The sequence below is a fragment of the Ascaphus truei genome, chromosome 1 (genome assembly GCF_040206685.1).
Source record: "Ascaphus truei isolate aAscTru1 chromosome 1, aAscTru1.hap1, whole genome shotgun sequence".
Lineage (NCBI taxonomy): Eukaryota > Metazoa > Chordata > Amphibia > Anura > Ascaphidae > Ascaphus > Ascaphus truei.
Window position 1 is genome coordinate 510,375,610 of NC_134483.1, and position 19,534 is coordinate 510,395,143.

General features: G+C 49.0%; 1 protein-coding gene across 3 annotated transcripts in view; it reads right to left on the reverse strand.

Moving 5' to 3' along the window:
• HGFAC (HGF activator) overlaps positions 1 to 19,534 on the reverse strand; it is a 218,990-nt gene that overhangs the window by 187,632 nt on the left and 11,824 nt on the right. Inside the window, exons 1-2 of one of the 3 annotated variants that reach the window (XM_075570171.1) lie at positions 14,302 to 14,479; positions 7,390 to 7,474 (exon numbers count right to left, since the gene is read on the reverse strand). In XM_075570171.1, coding sequence (XP_075426286.1) covers positions 7,390 to 7,474; positions 14,302 to 14,373 — 157 coding nt within the window. In that variant the 5' untranslated portion in view covers positions 14,374 to 14,479. Of the gene's footprint in view, positions 1 to 7,389; positions 7,475 to 14,301; positions 14,480 to 19,534 lie in introns of those variants that run through there. The other 2 variants (XM_075570163.1, XM_075570181.1) reach the window with 2 other exon arrangements.

Below are 19,534 nucleotides of genomic sequence, written 5' to 3' on the forward strand. Positions count from 1 at the left end.
CTTCACTTCCCCCCTTCCCACCACCTCCCCCCCCTTCCCACCACCTCCCCCCCCCTTCCCACCACCTCCCCCCCCCTTCCCACCACCTCCCCCCCTTCCCACCACCTCCCCCCCCTTCCCACCACCTCCCCCCCTTCCCACCTTCCCACCACCCCCCTTCCCACCACCCCCCCCCCCTTACCACCCCCCCTTCACCTCCCCCCCAGCCCCCCACCTCCACCTCCACCCTTCCCACCTACCCCCTCCCCCTTCACCTCCCCTCTGCCCCCCCTTCACCTCCCCTCCGCCCCGCCCTTCACCTCCCCTCCGCCCCCCCCTTCACCTCCCCTCCGCCCCCCCCTTCACCTCCCCTTCACCTCCCCTCCGCCCCCCCTCACCATCCCGCACCACCCCCCCCCTCACCACCCCATCCTCCTCACCTCCCCTCCGACCTCCCCTCCACCTCCCCTCACCACCCCTCCGACCTCACCTCCCCTCCTTCAATGCCTTTCGTCCGCCCTCCTGCCTCTGCCTTTCGCCCACCCGCACTTCTGCCTTTCACCCGCCCACCGCTCTCACCCCTGCGCCACACAGCCGCCGCACGCACTCAACAGACACCCGCCACACTCGACACACACCCGCCGCCTCTCACCCACCCCACACACTCGACACACACCTGCCGCATCCTGCCCCTACGCAACAATATCACTGACCAGCTGTCACCCGCACTCGCCACACACCCGCCGCCTCATACCCTAGCAAGACCCCGACCCACAGCCAGCACTCACTACCCACGTGCCACCCGTACTGAACACCCACCTGCCGCCTCACACACGCTCACACCCTAGCAGGACACACGCCTCACATTTTCACATAATTTATGTCACCAAAATATACATTGTACCTGTGGTGTGTTTACAATAAACCATTTTTATACAACATCGTATTACATTTTCTTCCCATCTTTCTTTTCAACATTATTATCCAACCTTTACAACAAATACTCACCTATTGTTCCACCATTTATAAATAATACTACCTATTACACATTTACATCCCGGGCAACGCCGGGTCTCTCAGCTAGTATTGTATAAAGGTGTCTTTGGGGAGGTATCTCCTTCCCCTCCCCCCTCCATTCTCCTCCCCCTCTACCCCTTCCCCCCCCCTCCTCCTCTCCCTCCCTCCCTCATGTGCAGTGAAACTATAAACCTCAGGGAAAATAATGACTGTTAATGATATTGATAAGAGTGGTCACTCCTGCCTTGTTTTCAACATACACGAATAGAAAGAGACTGACTTCTCAACCCACTTTATTTCCTTCCCTCTTTCTGTCCTGGCATTGTATTGTGATAATATGGAATGAGGAGGAAACACTGCACAGCTTGACAACATTCTCCTTGCTAAGTGTCTTCCAGCCATGCCCCTAAGTGGAGGGCGCCTCCAAGACTCCAGAATCTGCTTGTCTGTTCTGGTCTCTGCATTTGCCAATATTTTTGATGAGCGAGTGGGCGAAGTGAAGCCATCAACTAGACTTTGTGGACCCTGTGGGTGTGTGAGTGGTTCTTCTGTCTGTGTTTTTTGTCTGTGTGTTCTCTCTCCACAGGTCAAACGTCTTCATCGATTCTGATTACATTTTGAGGGAACCTTTCTGCCATCTGACTGTAACTTCGGTCTGGTAATAGGGGAGCCCCTGTAGCTATAGTACTTAAGCGAGCAGACCCTACTATATTCACCTTTAACAGGGGTCCATACTAGGATCTCTGTTCAGGTTCCTGTGTGATACTTGACACATATAGGACACACAAACTACCTTAATCCTGAGCCTATACGGCTGTCAGTATCATGATCTATTGACCTCTAGTACGTCGTTTTAATACCCATTATTTTATATGTGTTGTATTGAATAAAGTTTATGTTTTAAATCATACACTCATCCACCAGAGGGTGAACTTGAGTGCTACACTGGGTTCTTCTCTACCTTCTCTGTAACGTAGGTCTACCAGAAGTTTCAATCACATTGTTGCACCTCCATCATACTTGGAATACATGTTAAGCTTTTTTTTTTAAGTGATAAGAAAATGAAAGGACATATCTCATCTACCGAATTCTTGATACAAAACATTACCTACCGTATATTATTTGCAATTTTGTCCAACATTTTCAGACAATTTGCTTGAACCGTTTTCAGAGAAATTAATATTTAAATGGAAATAAATTGGTAACCACGGCAACAAATAACACTGTACAACAACAACCTATAGCTTTACTTTGAAATTTAGGTGCAGTGAGAAGAAAATGGCGGCTGAGAATTTTTATTTAACTTATTGTGTTTCCGTGACTATTTACGATTTTTCCAAATTTGCGACTGTTGAAAATATTGATTTATGTCATTTTGTTTCTTGCTAAAAGCTGCGCATTGGGTTTAGGACGGCGGCTTGGGATGTTTCGGACAAAATTGAACACTGACCATGCACACATAATCAAAGCAAAGTTTACTCGCTCATCCCACAACGCGCCATAAATTATAACTTTCTCCTAATAATGCACAACTGTCATTAGGCAAGTGTGGTTCTATGTGGGGTGGACAATTTATACTATTTGTAGCCCTGGTAAGAAATGGGGCTATAGTTCTATCCTCCTCCTGGTATAATCCCTGATAAGGGCAGGTTGCCAGGAGTTATCATGGGTTTCCCCCACTTCAAGCACTTGCCCTGAATGGTGGAGGTAAGTCACCTGACCCTGTGTCCAATCAAGAGACACAGGGGCGGTGCCTGCTGAGATCATAACGAGCAGTGCATTTCCTATTTAGCGTGAGTCTGTCAGTGTGTCAGAGTTGAGATAGTGTGTTAATGAGGAGAGGAGCAGCTCAGGAGTAGAGCTGCTATAGATATAGTTAGTGAGGTGGACCAAATACCTCTCACCCTGCTTAGGGGGTGAGGGAAGAGATAGCCCCACTCTGGATGCCCTTTGGTCCAGAGTGAAGGCAGGACCATCACAAGGGAGAACAGTTAGTGGACTGTGCATCAACTGTACCTGTCTGCTGCTGCTGCTGCTGCTGCTGCTGCTGCTGCCCAAGAGAATAAAGAGTCTGCTGGTTTTAAAGATAACCTTGTGTGAGACTGGAATCTCTCATCCCTGGGAGGGAGATTTCTGTGGTAGGGATTCCACCCCGCATCCCTGGGGCTTACTACAGATGGAGGCTCTGCACCATTGAATGAGAACGAAGGCATTCACCCCAGTAACCTGTTCCTGTTGTCCCCCATGTCATCGTGGGAGACTCAGGCCCTCCTGTTGCCAGCAGGTATGCACCACACAGAGACATATAGCCAAACCCAGGAACACCTTAGGGGGCCCGGTCTGCGATTGGGTGGGGATAGATGGGTTATAGTTGGAGGCGCTGCTGAGATAAACAGGACAGGTTTTCAGCGATGTAGAGCTGAAAGTAGTATGTACACTTTCAAAGCAAGTGCTGCAGAAGGATGGGCATTTTTGGAGACTAGGGGTAGTCAGGAGAGACTGTCCTCTCGCACAGTACACCCTAGGTGCCTAAGAGGGTAATGTAAATTTGGATACAAGAGGCTATAGCTGTTCTAGTCGCCTTGAGGCAGATAGTGTAGGATTCCTGTGGGGGTAGCATGTTAACAGAGGTCAGGGACTTCAGCATAGGGTCTGCACTATGAGTGGCCAAAAGTAGGTTGACGCCAAGTACTTAGGAATGCCAATTACACTAGCTAGTATCCAGAAAACACACCACAGAGTGCTTGTAATGAACCGTCAGCGAGTGCGGTGTACAAGGAGAGAGTTCTGCCTACCCTGGGGTATGCCATGCGTTATATTCATTGTTTAGAGCACCATTGAGAGTAGTAAGTGTCTAGGAACAAGTTGCACCATAGGCACTGAGAGTAGCGCTATCGTGGGCTTAGAGGGCTCACTAAAGATGGCGACGAGAGATATATGAGCTCTGCGGGGCATGGAGGAGGTTAAAATGGCAACTGCTGCGCCATTCACTGCAGCGCGGGTTGCAGCCGATCCAAAATGGCGACTCCCGGCAAGCCTAGATCGCGCACGTGCTGCGTGCAAGCAAGCTGCACGAGAAATGTGGCGAGAGATGTGCAGGGGTTTGGCGCCAAAACCAGAACCCCAGCCAAAAGAAGGGAGCGGCGCGAAATCTGTAGCCGCACCCACTTGTGCAGTGACCTGTCTTTACCTCGGGATCGTTGGAGGCCTCGTCTGACACACCCTCACTGTCCTGCCGAAAGCTTGTGGATCCAGCGGTGGAAGATACCTCCTACAGGGAGCGAGGCACCAAGGGTGTGGCAGGCATCGCTCGACCGTGCCTGTCCAGTCAACGGCTCGCCTCCTCAAAGGCACAGATCGGAGCGGGAACTGACTGGAGAGCAGAAGGGGACACCCGCCATTGCACACCAGCCGGTGTGGACTCAGGTATGTCCGCTGATAGTATTCCCTCGGTTCCCTAGGTGCCTAGCGCCTCCATCCTATGAGGATTCTGGTGTAGCCAAGATGGTCCTCACAGGCAACTCTTTTGACAGATCACACAAAGGATAATTCAACTGGACTTTATTTGGATACAGCATAGACATTTCGGGCTCCATTCCCTGAAGGCAGTACCCAGGGTTTGAGGCCCTAGGCACCCCTCCTCAGCACACCTTACCCCCTAACAGGGCAAGGCCTCTGCCCCCTCCTATCCAGGAGAGGCTATACTGGTGCTTCCTCCACGCAGGGAGGTGAGCACAGAATTTACTGCTAACTTCAAACCTTAGAGGGAAACCCCCTCCTTCCCAGGGGAGTGGCTTGTAAGCCGGCCTCCTATCAAGCATAGACCCTTATAGTACCAGGCAAATCCGGAACTGTATTACCTAACAGTCTATGCAATAATATAACCAGGCCCTGCAGGGTTTACTCCCAACACTGCCCACTATTTACTGGGAATTACAGTGCTGGAGGGGCCACAGAATTAGTACCCCTGGGGGACATGGCTACTCTAGGTTGGACAGGAAAGGGTAGAGACAGGAGATACAGTAGGAGAGGTTGTATAAATGTTGAAAATTGGAGGGGTGCAGGGTATATAAGGGAGTTGCCACTGCAGTGAGTAGAAGAGGTGATCATCTGGGAGAGACAATAGAAGGATGTTAGAGGGATACTATGGGCATCTGAAGTGGCAGTGGGATTGTCAATAGGCATGTTAAAGTCTCCCAGTATGAAAGTACTGTAGGTGTGTCAAAAGGAAGGAAGTGAGGGAGAGAGGCAGCAAAGTTGTCAATAAATTGGGATGTAGGTCCAGGGGGACAATTGATAACAGCGACATGGAAGGAAATGGGGGAAAAGAGATGGACAGCGTGGACTTCAAAGGATAAGGAGAGGGAGGGAAATGGGGGTCTGACATGAAATGTGCAGCATGGGGAAAGTAGTATGCCAACTCCTCTACCCTGTCTATTCCCTGATTTAGGGGTGTGACTGAGGAAGGGACCACCGTAGGAGAGTGCAGCAGGAGAGGGGGTGTCTGAGATGGTGAGCCATGCTTCTGTAATTGCTAGAAGGTTTAGAGATTTGGAAATGAACAGGTCATGTATTGCCATGAGTTTGTTGCAGACAGATCATGCGTTCCATAGGGCACAGAAAAAGGGTAGGGAAGGGAGGTGTAATGAGGATGAGGATGGAGTGATCAGCAATAAGTGGTGAGGAGACTTTGGGGCATGGTATAGGATGTGAGAGGATTGATGTGTGGATAGGGCCAGGATTGGGAGACATGTTGTCACAGAGTAGGAGAAGTAGTGACAGATAAAGAGAGAGTAGGATAGGGTTTTTCATCTTCAGTGTTTGGGGTGATGGGATGTGATCAGCGGCGGATTTCCAAATTCACCGCCCCTACGCACTAACATGTATCCTGCCACCTCCTTGCTGCCGCCCTACGTCTCCTTTAGAATACTAGCATCAAATGACGCTGTGGATATCATCAACGTGACGGTGCACGGCATCGCATTATCATGGTAACATGATATCATAACATCATTTGACCCTCACTTTGGGACGTCCACGGCGTCATTTGATGCTGGGGTTCCAAAGGAGATAGAGGGTGGAAGAAAGGAGGCGGCAGGAAACATGTAAGTGCATTCCCATTAGGTCCGTTAGGCCAGAGAATGCAGCAAATGCATATGGGGCCAAATTTTTTGACGCCCCCAAATTTTGCCGCCCTAGGCCGGGCCTAATGGGAAATCTGCTACTGAGTGTGATGTGAGAGGCAGATGGAGTTGATAGCTGCAGAGTGAGGGAGATGAAAGTAGATGTCCAAATACAAAATGAAACTAAAGCTTTGGCTACCAAAAAAGGCAAAATACTGGAGTGGGAGCGAAAGGAGGAGGAGGATATTGGGTCATAAAGGTTTTCTTAAGAATTACACAAAACAATTTCTTGTACAACATAACTACATTATGCAACACTAACAAGCACTTGGTGGAGAATTGCAAAGCACAAGTTTCCCAGGGTATGAAAAATAAAAAACTAAATATATAGTGCAATATGTCCAAAAAAATAAACATACACAAAGTGTAAAACAATATGAGGTATCCACTCACATGCAATTGAATAAGTACCAGCCTGTAGAGAAAAAATCTCTAACTGATGGCAGTTCTCAGGTTCATCAGGGGATGAAGCTCTTTTCAGAGTGAAACGCATAGGGTTTTGGATGCGCAAACAGACTTCCATTCAGTCAAGGAATTGATGTCTCATCACCTGTGTAGATCAGACCCCTTCCTTTCCTTGCTCGGTCTCGTACTGTGACAACATAGTGAACAGGAAGAAGGAGCCTCGTGAAGATCCAGCGTCCCTCTAAACTTTTTACAGTCTCCAAGCGCTTATTTAATTGGAAATGTGCAAGAGTATTTTCATCACTTATACATCCTTTTAATCATGAAACGGAATTGCACCATCTTTTGCTTTCTCTCATTTACATATCCGGAGACTCCATCACGTCAGACCTGAGAACCGCAATCACTTGGAGAGATTTGTTTCTCACAGGCTTGTACTTATTCCATTGCATGTGAGTGGGACACCTCCTATATTTGCACACTTTGTGCATGTGTATGTGGACATATTGCATTATATCCTTTATGTTTTATTTTTCATACCCTGTGAGACTTGCGCTTCGTCGTTTGCCACCATTGGCTTCTCTTGACGTTGGAATACATCACGGTTTTCTCAGAGCGGCATTCCCTCCAGTAGTTGTATTCACCCTTTTTATACATCACTCTTTTATGTAGGAGTATTTTATTCACAGACTGTTTTAATCTCATTTTATGTATATATTCTTCATATTGCACTCTCTTGATTGTTTTTATACATTATTATCACAAGTGAATAATTAGTGCTTGGTTTTCATTGTATTGCACTTACCTGTTATCCTGGTTAGGGCGTTCGTTATGCGATGCCTGGCAGGAACTATTCCATCAGGTCTGAGGTTGGAAGACCCAGATCGGTTCTAAAATTCATATATGATTATATTATTACTTATCAAACAATGCTAGAATTTAGATCTAGTATAAGGGAAATAGCACGATGTGAACACAACAGTTCTACGTGAGCAAATCCTTCGCTCTTATCACATTTCTGATGTGCAGCATTCTGCCCCCAGATATGCAGATGTTACCACTCCCGTTAATGCAGGGACGGTACAACCACTATGCGGCCTAGGCGGCTGCTGCTGCACACCACTATTCAGGGTAAGAGGGGTGTAAAACAGAGGGGGGGGGGTGTAAAAAGGAGGGGGATGGTATGTCAAAACGGAGGTGGGTATGGAAAAACAGAGTAAAAAGTGGTGAGAGGGAGCGGGTAAGAGAGAGTGGCTGAGAGTGAGCGACTGAGAGCGGGTGAGAGGGAGCCGGAGAGAGGGGGTGAGAGAGGGGGGTGAGAGAGAGAGGGGTGAGAGAGAGGGGGGGGTGAGAGAGATGAGGGTGAGAGAGAGGGGGTGAAAGAGAGATGAGGGTGAGAGAGAGGGGGTGAAAGAGAGAGGGGGTGAGAGAGAGGGGAGTATGAGAGAGAGAGAGGGTGAAAAAGAAGGGATGAGAGAGACTGAGGTGATGAGAGTGAGAGGGGATGAGAGAGAGGATGAGAGAGAGATGAGGGATGAGAAAGAGAGGAGGGATGAGATAGAGAGATGGGATGAGAAGAGAAAGGGAGGAGAGGGAGTGAGAGGGGTTGAGAGAGAGGTGGTGAGTGGGGGATGAAAGAAGGGAGTGAGAGAAGGGGGATGAGAAGAGGTGTGAGAAGGGGGTGAGAGGGGGTAAGAGAAAGAAAGGAGTGAGAGAGATAGGGGGTGAGAGAGAGGGGTGAAAAAGAGGGGCCAAGAAAGAGAAGGGAGTGCGAGAGAGAGGGGGTAAGAGAGGGGTTGCGAGAGAGGGGGGTGAGAAAGAGGGGATAGAGAGAGAGAGGGGGGTTAGAGAGAGAGGGGGTTAGAGAGAGAGGGGGTTAGAGAGAGAGGGGGTTAGAGAGAGAGGGGGGTTAGAGAGAGAGAAGGGATGAAAGAGAGGGGATGAGAGAGAGAGAAAGAGAGAGAGAGAGAGAGAGAGAGAGAGAAGAGTTTCAGATGAGAAGAGTAAGAGAGAGGGGGAAGAGGTGAAAGACGGGAAGGGGGGTGAAAGGGTGAAGGTGGGAGAGAGGGGGAGTGGTTGATAGTGAGAGAGGGGGAGGTCGGGAGAGAGAGAGGAGGGGAGTGAGAAGGGGAGGTGTGGGAGGAGAGAGGGGGAGGTGCGGAAAAAGAGGGGGGGAAAGAAAGGGAGGTGGGGGGTAATGAGAGAGGGGGGATAGGGGAGGTGGGGGGGAGAGTGAATTGGGGAAAGAGTGTAAGACGAGAATAATGAGAGAGAGAGAAGGGTAAGAGTGTAAGACAGGAAGAGGGAGAGACAGGTGGGGAGAGAAATACATGGGGGGACGAGGTGAGAAATGGGAGTAATAGAGAGAAGTGAAAGAGCAAGGAGGTGTGTGAGGGGAGAGGGGCCTTGGTGGAATCTCTAGTCCTGGGCCCTCGGGAAAGCTGTCGGTGGCCCTGATTCCTCAGTATCAGTATCGAGCAGCATGTGCTTGTTCTGGAGATGCAGCGGTTACTTTATAGCGCACCGAGGCTTAAATACTGGTTTTACAATTAATCAAACAAGATTAAATAAGAACTTCTGCAGTCAACCAACAGACTCAAGAATTATAGGATAACATAATGTGACAAATGTAGTTATAAACAAAAAATGTAACAGTGTATGTATGTATGTGGCAAATGTAGTTTTAAACCTGATATTCCAAACAGAAACAAACATGTGGGAAATCATCGTCTTCAATTTGCTACAGTACAGGCATACCCCGCATTAACGTACGCAATGGGACCGGAGCACGTATGTAACACAGGCATACCCCGCATTAACGTACGCAATGGGACCGGAGCACGTATGTAACACAGGCATACCCCGCATTAACGTACGCAATGGGACCGGAGCATGTATGTAACACAGGCATACCCCGCATTAACGTACGCAATGGGACCGGAGCACGTATGTAACACAGGCATACCCCGCATTAACGTACGCAATGGGACCGGAGCACGTATGTAACACAGGCATACCCCGCATTAACGTACGCAATGGGACCGGAGCACGTATGTAACACAGGCATACCCCGCATTAACGTACGCAATGGGACCGGAGCATGTATGTAAAGCGAAAATGTACTTAAAGTGAAGCACTCCCTTTTTCCCACTTATCGATGCATGTACTGTACTGCAATAGTCATATACGTGCATAACTGATGTAAGTAACGCATTGTAACAAGCTCTATAGCAGGCCTGCACAACATGGGCTCTCTGTGCGGCCCGCGATGAGTCTGTCCGTGCGTCAGTTTAATAAATTATTTTTTTTTTACATTTTTTTAAAAAGTAAAAAAAAAAAATGGCGGCGATTCCCTGCGGTCCCGGCGCGCATGCGCAGGGCCCGCTCCCCCCCTCCCTGCTCCCTTCCACCCCCACCCTCCCGCTCGCAACGTGGGAAGGAGGGGGAAGTCACAGCCAGCTGAGCTCTTCTGCAGCCAGGGGGTGAGGTGAGGTGCATTGAGGTGAGGTGAAGGGGGGGGGGTGATGTGCAGGGGAGGTGATGTGCAGGAGGGGTGATGTGAGGTGCAGGGGGGGGGGTCATTGGAGGTGAAGGGGGGGTCATTGGAGGTGAAGGGGGGGTCATTGGAGGTGAAGGGGGGGTCATTGGAGGTGCAGGGGGGAGTCATTGGAGGTGCAGGGGGGTCATTGGAGGTGCAGGGGGGGTCATTGGAGGTGCAGGGGAGGGTCATTGGAGGTGAAGGGGGGGTCATTGGAGGTGCAGGGGAGGGTCATTGGAGGTGCAGGGGAGGATCATAGGAGGTGCAGGGGAGGGTCATTGGAGGTGCAGGGGAGGGTCATTGGAGGTGCGGGGGTGATTGGAGGTGAAGAGGGGGGGTCATTGGATGTGCGGGGGGGGTCATTGGAGGGTGAAGGGGGGTCATTGGAGTTTAAGGGGGGGGTCATTGGAGGTGCAGGGAGGGGTCATTGGAGGTGCAGGGGAGGGTCATTGGAGGTGCGGGGGTGATTGGAGGTGAAGAGGGGGGTCATTGGAGGTGCAGGGGGGGTCATTGGAGGTGCAGGGGAGGGTCATTGGAGGTGCAGGGATGGTGATTTGGGGTGCGGGGGGTGATTGGAGGTGCAAGGGGGGGTGATTGGAGGTGCGGGGGAGGGTGATTGGAGGTGCGGGGGTGATTGGAGGTGCAAGGGGGGAGAATGATGTGAGGTGCAAGGGAGGAGTGTGATGTGAGGTGCAGGGGGGGAGAGTGATGTGAGGTGCAGGGGGGGAGAGTGATGTGAGGTGCATGGGGGGAGAGTGATGTGAAGTGCAGGGGAGGAGTGTGATGTGAGGTGCAGGGGAGGAGTGTGATGTGAGGTGCAGGGGACGAGAGTGATGTGAGGTGCAGGGGAGGAGAGTGATGTGTGGTGCAGGGGGGGAGAGTGATGTGTTGGTGCAGGGGGGGAGAGTGATGTGTGGTGCAGGGGAGGAGAGTGATGTGAGGTGCAATGGGGGAGAGTGATGTGAGGTGCAGGGGGGGTGGAGTGTGATGTGAGGTGCAGGGGGGGGAGAGTGATGTGAGGTGCAGGGGGGGAGAGTGATGTGAGGTGCAGGGGGGGAGAGTGATGTGAGGTGCAGGGGGGGAGAGTGATGTGAGGTGCAGGGGGGGAGAGTGATGTGAGGTGCACGGGGGAGTGTGATGTGAGGTGCAGGGGGGAGAGTGATGTGAGGTGCAGAGGAGGAGAGTGATGTGTGGTGCAGGGGGGGAGAGTGATGTGTGGTGCAGGGGGGGAGAGTGATGTGTGGTGCAGGGGGAGGAGAGTGATGTGAGGTGCAGGGGGGGAGAATGATGTGAGGTGCAGGGGGGGAGAGTGATGTGAGGTGCAGGGGTGGAGAGTGATGTAAGGTGCAGGGGGGAGAGTGATGTGAGGTGCAGAGGGGGGAGAGTGATGTGAGGTGCACGGGGGGAGAAGGATGTGAGGTGCACGGGGGGAGAAGGATGTGAGGTGCACGGGGGGAGAAGGATGTGAGGGTGCACGGGGGGAGAAGGATGTGAGGTGCACGGGGGAGAAGGATGTGAGGTGCAGGGGGGGAGAAGGATGTGAGGTGCAGGGGGGGAGAGTGATGTGTGGTGCAGGGGGGGAGAGTGATGTGTGGTGCAGGGGAGGAGAGTGATGTGAGGTGCAGGGGGGGAGAATGATGTGAGGTGCAGGGGGGGAGAGTGATGTGAGGTGCAGGGGGGGGAGAGTGATGTGAGGTGCAGGGGTGGAGAGTGATGTAAGGTGCAGGGGGGGAGAGTGATGTAAGGTGCAGGGGGGGAGAGTGATGTGAGGTGCAGGGGGGGAGAGTGATGTGAGGTGCAGGGGGGAGAGTGATGTGAGGTGCAGGGGGGGAGAGTGATGTGAGGTGCAGGGGGGGAGAGTGATGTGAGGTGCAGGGGGGAGAGTGATGTGAGGTGCAGGGGGGGAGAGTGATGTGAGTGTGCACGGGGGGGAGAGTGATGTGAGGTGCAGAGGGGGGAGAGTGATGTGAGGTGCACGGGGGGAGAAGGATGTGAGGTGCACGGGGGGAGAAGGATGTTTTTTTGTAGGTGAGAGGTGCACAGGGGGAGAAGGATGTGAGGTGCACAGGGGGAGAAGGATGTGAGGTGCACGGGGGAGAAGGATGTGAGGTGCACAGGGAGGGGGGAGAAGGATGTGAGGGGGCACGGGGGGGAGAAGGATGTGAGGTGCACGGGGGAGAAGGATGTGAGGTGCAGGGGGGGGGTGGATGTGTGTGCTGTGCAGGAGGGTATTGTGTGTTTGATGTGGAGAGGGAGTATTATGTGTGTGGGTGAGGAGGAGAGATGGGGGTATGAGAGATAGATGGGGAGTATCGCAAAGGTTGATAGTGAGGGGTTCAGGGGGAGATTTATGAGGATGATGATGAGGGGTGCTGGAGGAGAGATGATGATGATTTTACCCGTGCGGGCCCCAAATTTTTTTCCTTGGAGCAGTTTGGCCCTTCTCGCTTTACAAGTTGTGCAGGCCTGCTCTATAGTCTCCCCGCTTGCACACAGCTTCGGTACAGGTAGGGAGCTGGTATTGCTGTTCAAGACGTGCTGACGTGCGCATGCGTGAGCTGCCGCTTGCCTATTGGGCGATATGTTCTTACTCGTGAGTGTATTTAAAGTGAGTGTCCTTAAACCGGGGTATGCCTGTATGTGTTTATATCACTAAACTTGTGTAAAAAAATATATATGTCATCTTAACAATCTCTAATTCAAGTCCAGTTTAGTTGCAAGAACTGGAAAAATATACCTGTTTAACATATCAGTAACCCCCTCACTGACCGAGATACGAGCAGCAAAGGGGTTAACATTTCCGAGCACAACTATGAACAATTAAAAAAAAAATATGTACCAGAAAAGTGTGTCAAATCGATTAAACATTTTTTACACGGTCACTGAAAGTAAAACACTAGTGGCTGAAGTGGCTTGTTCTCGGGGCACTAGTCCAGGTAGTCGCCTGAAAGAATATTTACATTTTACTGTGATCTTGTAAAATATATATATTTTTTTTCTAGAAGCTAAGAAGCCAAGAGCAACATCCAAATGTGACAAAAATACACAGTGAAATACCTATATATCTTTTTTGTGATATATGTCGTTTTTTGGTTATTTCGATTTCTTGTTATTTATAGATTGTATTGGTTCTTTTATTGTTTTTTGGGTTTTTTCTGGTTTTTTCTGTTTGGTATTATTTTTGGCTTTTTATTTGGTTTTTTTTGGAGTGATGTTAGGTTTAAAAAAAAAAAAAAAAAAAAAAAAAAAAAAAATTAAAAAAGTGTCATTTAGTTAACCCTTTGGCCAAAGTGTATAAGCCTGCGAGCCACTTTCAAGGTATAACCAGTTCACAGGTCCTAACACTAACTGATTAAAATCCTTATTATTATTTTTTCGGACTAATTAATCTGTTCACTGAACGAGTGGCTAATATTTGAACGCCTGATCTACCAGTGAAGTGGTCCTTGGAATCTGATAGCTGTTACTGTATTAATCGGTAAAAACACTGGCTATACAATACACAAAAGTCTGAAATACAAGCAGATTATTTTGGGTGATGCATCTGGATTTTTCAAAACAGGTGTGAAGTTCAGAAATTGCAAAGCTGTGGTATCTTTATTTTATTACACACCACCCCACTAAACTGTGACTTCAAATAAGTCTTTGGTATGGTAATAGAATTTCTGAGTTATCACTTGTTACTTTTTAGACTACATCTCTATTCTATTGTCTCGGTAAAGCTAAGCATTTAAATGTATATATTTTATACATTGATATGACACATATGTATTGTAAGACACATGGCAGAAAAAGTCAGTGCTATTCTCAATTCTTCTTCTAGCTGTTAACATTTGGACATGATTCTTTTCTCTGGTACGTACATTGCAGAGTTCTGTAGATGTATTGTTATTTGAAACAAAGCATTTGTCAGCTAAGTACATTTTCTATAATCCTTTAGTCTTGTGTTACCTGGTTTATTTATACAAGTCCATGTCATGCAGAGTGTCTTCTATTATATTGTGAATCACATCATACTAAAGGACGGTACTTTATTGACCAAGGTTTGTTGGAAAGATGACAGAGTGCTAAGCATTTTATATTAATTATTATGTACATTGCTGCAATATCTCCTCGAGATGAAGAACATGTTACCAGAAATCTCTCTAATCACATCAGCATTAAACATTATAGACTCACCACTGCTCCATAGACTTGGCTAACATGACAAAGGAAAACCACAGCGCATATAAACCGAGCTTGGGTTCCCATGCTGTCTCCTCTCCTTCAGCCTCTGATGGGACTCTGAAGCTCCAGGTGGTGCAGGCTAAAGTAAATAACACCCTGATGGTCAGCTCTGTCTTTCGCAAGAGCCTGTGATGTCCTGTGGCTGCAGAGTCCCCCAAAGCCCTCCCCCCGTCCAAATGTTTTGAAGTTTTGTGGACAATCAGAGAAATAGAAGATGAATCATTAACTACTTCTCAGAGTAGAGATCATGGGTCAGAATGTGTGAACCTTGAACTGATGTAGGACCTGTGATGATTGTGTATAGAATAGAAGGAGGACGTGATCAATTATTTTAGGAGACAACAAAATGTTGTTTTTTCCACTTTTCATGCACCGTTCCCTTTCTACGATCTGCTCAACTCCAGTCCCTCACCCGCCCCAGCAGGCCAGGTTTTAAGGATATCCCTGCTTCAGTACAGGTGGTTGGAAAGTGAAAGGCAGCCATTTATTGAACCCAGGAAAACAGGATTTTGCTGATCGATCACGGGAGAACCAATCGATCGGCAGCTTAGGTAATTCGTTTTCTATAAAGGTAATCAAATGCTGCATATATTAAAACAAAAATAATATATATATTTTTGTTTTTAAGCTGCATGGATTGCCTCTTTAAAACTCATTAAAAATGGCATTGAGTTGAATAATAATAATAAAAACAGTAAGTATTATCTAATACTAGAGAACTGATTACTACAAAAAAAAACCATAAGATGTCACATGTTTTACTGCTTTAATGGGGGTTTCCATACACTAGTGCCCCGATTGGCACTATTAGGCTGGGGCCATAGAGGGTTGAGCCGAGCCGCGCTGACGCTGAGGCTCGCCTGCTGAAATCTGCACGATTTCATGCCCATGCAAGGAGCCAGCGGGCGCGATCGGAGGCGGGGGAAGACTGAGGGAGGCGGGGCAGTGACGTCGCTGGGCCAATCGCCCGCGACGCACCGACGTCACGGCGCCGACGTCACGGTGCCGTGACGTTGACGCAGCTCCGCGCTGATTGGATGTTTTCAGCCGACAGCGCGCTGAAAAATAGCTTGGCTGTCGGCTGAAAATTCCAAAGCCTGAGCACGCCTGCGGACGCTCGCGTGAGCCCCCTCTCAAGGCATCCTCATTGAGGATGCAGGGGCTCAGCGCGGAGCGTCCGCACGGCTCAGCGCTGCTTGTCCTTCTATGGACTCGGCCTTATGCAACAAATCAAAAACTGTGTGCAATTTAATTTGGCCAGTAGGTGTCAGCCCTTCCGCAACAATATTCCCCACCAAGGGGAAGATGCACACTGCATCCACAAAGCTAATATATATGTAGAAACAATGGCAGTACTAAATCTCATTAGACTAGTGTCAATGTTCACGTTATTGTAGGATAACGTAACGTTATGAAAGTCTTGGCGTTACTCCTATAAAGACCTTGAAATAGGGCTTTTGCTGGAGAGGAGATAGAGGAGTGGGTTATAACGCGGTGAAATAAGGCAATGTTACAGTATTTAAATATGCCTATCTGTGGCCTTACAACCATCCACTGGAAAAGCCCTATTTCAGTGTCTGCATAGCGTCATGTTTAGCGCTGACTTATGTAGCTCCCCTTTGGTACTACTATTAAATTAATGGGTTAACTGTGGGGGCTCACACAGGGTAACGCCCCTCTAACCTCACATGGTATAGAGTGACTTGGCAGAAAGAAGCCATGTCCCCTTTGTCTGGTGACCCGTAACGTCACCATCAGGGTATATATAGCGATCAGAAGTATGGAACCCCAAAAATAACAGGAGACGATTGATATATAAGTGTAGCCCCCTTTCCCCCGTGTCTAAGGGAAACTACCCATGCTGCCGTTACCTGCGGGTTTACAGGAGGCCTGATTCTCCGCTACTGGGAGCCTGGGGTGATCACGTTCGTTGGTACACTGCACCTCCACCTGCGAGGGATCCTAGCACAGCAGGATAACCCCTCACAGGACCCAATACAAGAAGAGTAATATACACACACACCAGTATATGATAACAGTTTGCTAATACACCAATGATAATACCACATGACAGTAGTACCCCACACAATAACCCAGACGGTATAGGCCCCACAAAATACACAGCCCGGTGAGAACCCCAAAGTTCTGAGGTGCCCATGGCACCTAACAATCCGGTGTCCACAGAGCCAAGCCCACCCAAAGTGTGTGGAGTAGCGCTACCCACTCTGTGTGTATGGCCATTGGTGCACTTGTAGATACCTCCCTGGGCACTCCTGTACCCATGTACCGCTGAACAACAGAGGATCCATCTGATCCCACAACGGATGTCTCCACGAAGCTGCTGCTGCTCCTTGTGTGTCCAGTCCAGCTCTGAAGGACTCCGGTTGGAGGATGTCCCTGTAAATCAGGGGTGGGGAACCTTTTTTCTGCCAAGGGCCATTTTGATATTTATAAAATCATTCGAGGGCCATAAAAAATTAGCAACTTAAAAATTAGCCTGCTATATTTGGTCAAACATTTAATTACCTCACCACTAATGTGATGGCTGGAACTGCTTCTCTTTGGGTGACTGACTGACTCTTGGATGGTGGGTGACTATGACTGACTGTGGGTCAGGGGGGAGGGAAATCAGACTCAGACCCACTCTCAGACTCTCAGACCCACTTTCAGACTCTCAGACCCACTCTCAGACTCTCAGACCCACTCACTCTCAGACTCTCAGACCCACTCACTCTCAGACTCTCAGACCCACTCACTCTCAGACTCTCAGACCCACTCACTCTCAGACTCTCAGACCCACTCACTCTCAGACCCACTCTCAGACTCTCAGACCCACTCACTCTCACACTCACTCAGACCCACTCACTCTCACACCCACTCACTCAGACTCTCACACCCACTCACTCTCAGACCCACTCACTCTCAGACTCTCAGACCCACTCACTCTCACACCCATTACTGCCAATTTATTCAGAACTTTTCTTCCATTCTGGCGCCCATCACTTCCTTAATCAAAAAGGAAGCGGATCCTTGTAAATGGTCTGTGTAGGCGGGTAATGCATTTGATAAACTAAAGACAGCCTTCGCCTCCGCCCCAGTTCTGGTACATCCAGATCCCGCTCTACCCTTCACTCTGCAAGTAGACGCATCGGGTGTTGGGGCAGGAGCAGTGTTATCTAACGAAACAATACTAAAGCCAGATTGCACCCGTGTGCATTTTTCTTCAAAACATTTTCCAAGCCGAACAGAACTACGACGTGGGCAATCGGGAAATTTTGGCCATAAAGATGGCTTTACAGGAATGGAGGCACTTGCTGGAAGGGACAGAAAATCTAATGACCATACTCACAGATCACAAAAATCTTTTATACATTGAGGGAGCCTGCCGATTTGGAGTCACGACAAGTGCGGTGGGCGTTATTCTTTTCTCGCTTTTACTTCATCTCTTACTTACCAGGTTTCAAAAAACGTGAAGGCGGATGCTCTTTCCCGTCAAATCTTGGTCGATTATACTGCGGAGGATCACGGCAAACCTATTCTTCCATCTTCACGCATCATCTCAGCGGCTACCTTTGACTCCCTATACAAAAAAAAGTTCAGGATCAAACCCAAATACCAGAGGGCCTCGTGGTTCCAGAAGGACGCCTGTTCGTCTCACCAGCATTCCAAAGAAAGGCATTGGAATGGGGACATAGTACCAAAACTTCCGATCATTCAGGTGAAAGGAGGACTATCGAACTACTGGAACTAAACTTGTGGTGGCCTGGGTTTCGGAAGGATGCTAAACCCTTTGTAAACACTTGTCCTGTGTGCGCATGGACCAAAACACCCAGACCTACAGGGTCATTACAACCTCTCCCGATTCTGGATCAGCCATGGACTCATATATCTATGGAGTTTGTGGTGGTGCTTCCCTTATCTAAGGGTATGACTATGATCCTGGTAGTCGTAGATCGCTTTTCCAAACAGGTTCACTTCAGCTCCCTGATGGGACTACCTAATGACGCCAAGCTTTCCGAGTTTTTCATTCGTGAAATCTTCCAACTTCATGGAGCTCCTAAAGTCATCGTGTCGGATCGGGGTTCGCAGTTTATCTCTAAATTCTGGAGGGCCTTCTGCCAGCAGCTGGGGGTATCATTGCACTTTTCTTCCGCGTACCATCCGGAGTCTAATGAACCAGTCTCTTGAACAATTTATCCATTGTTTTGTGTCCGAGACCTAAGATGACTGGGCTGACCTCTTGCCATGAGTGAAATTTTCCCATAATAACTTGTGGAGCAAGTCATCACAGGAGTCACCCTTCTTCGTTAACTTTGGTTTCCATCCCTCTGCTCTTACCTCCCCAGGAACTGCATCCGGTGTCCCTGCTATGACTATCCAGATCCAGCAGCTACAGGAACTATGGTGGAAGACGCAGAAAAATCTGCAGAGGGCAGTAACCACACAAAATACACAGACAGATCAGCATTGTCGGGACAGGCCAGTATACCATCACGGTGACAAAGTATGGCTGTCTACTAAAAACATACACCTAAAGGCACCCTCAGCGAAGTTATCTCCAAAATTCATTGGGCCTTTCAATATCATTGAAAAGGTCAATCCGGTAGCATACTGGTTACATCTTCCACCATCCATGAAGATACCGTCAGTATTTCATGTCTCCTTACTAAAAACCTTTGTACATGATCCCAGGTCTCCTTTGCCCACAAGAAAGACACAAGGGGGAGAAAAGAGAGAGAGAGAAGAGGGGGAAAGAAGGAGGGGAAGGAAAAGAGAAAAAGATGCTGGGAAAAGATAGATTCGATTGTTAGAGAGAGGATGACATAGGGGAAAATACATGGGGATTAAATAAAGAAAATGGCATGTGTGAGAAAAGAGGAGAGGGAGAGGATAAAAGACATGAGGGGGAAATCAGATAAAGACTTGAGGGGGATACAGAGAAATAATGAGATGAACAGTGTAAAAAGAGAACGACAGGATGAGGGGAGAGAGATATGCTGAGGGGAGAGGAGAGAGACATGATGTGAGGGAGAGGAGAGAGAAAGGCATGTAGGGACTAGGAGAGGAGAGAGACATGCAGGTGAGGGAAGAGAAGAGAGACATGTAGGGGGAGAGGAGAGAAATACATGCTGGGGGGAGAGAGACATCCTGAGGGGTAGAGGAGAAAGACATGCTAGGGGAAGAG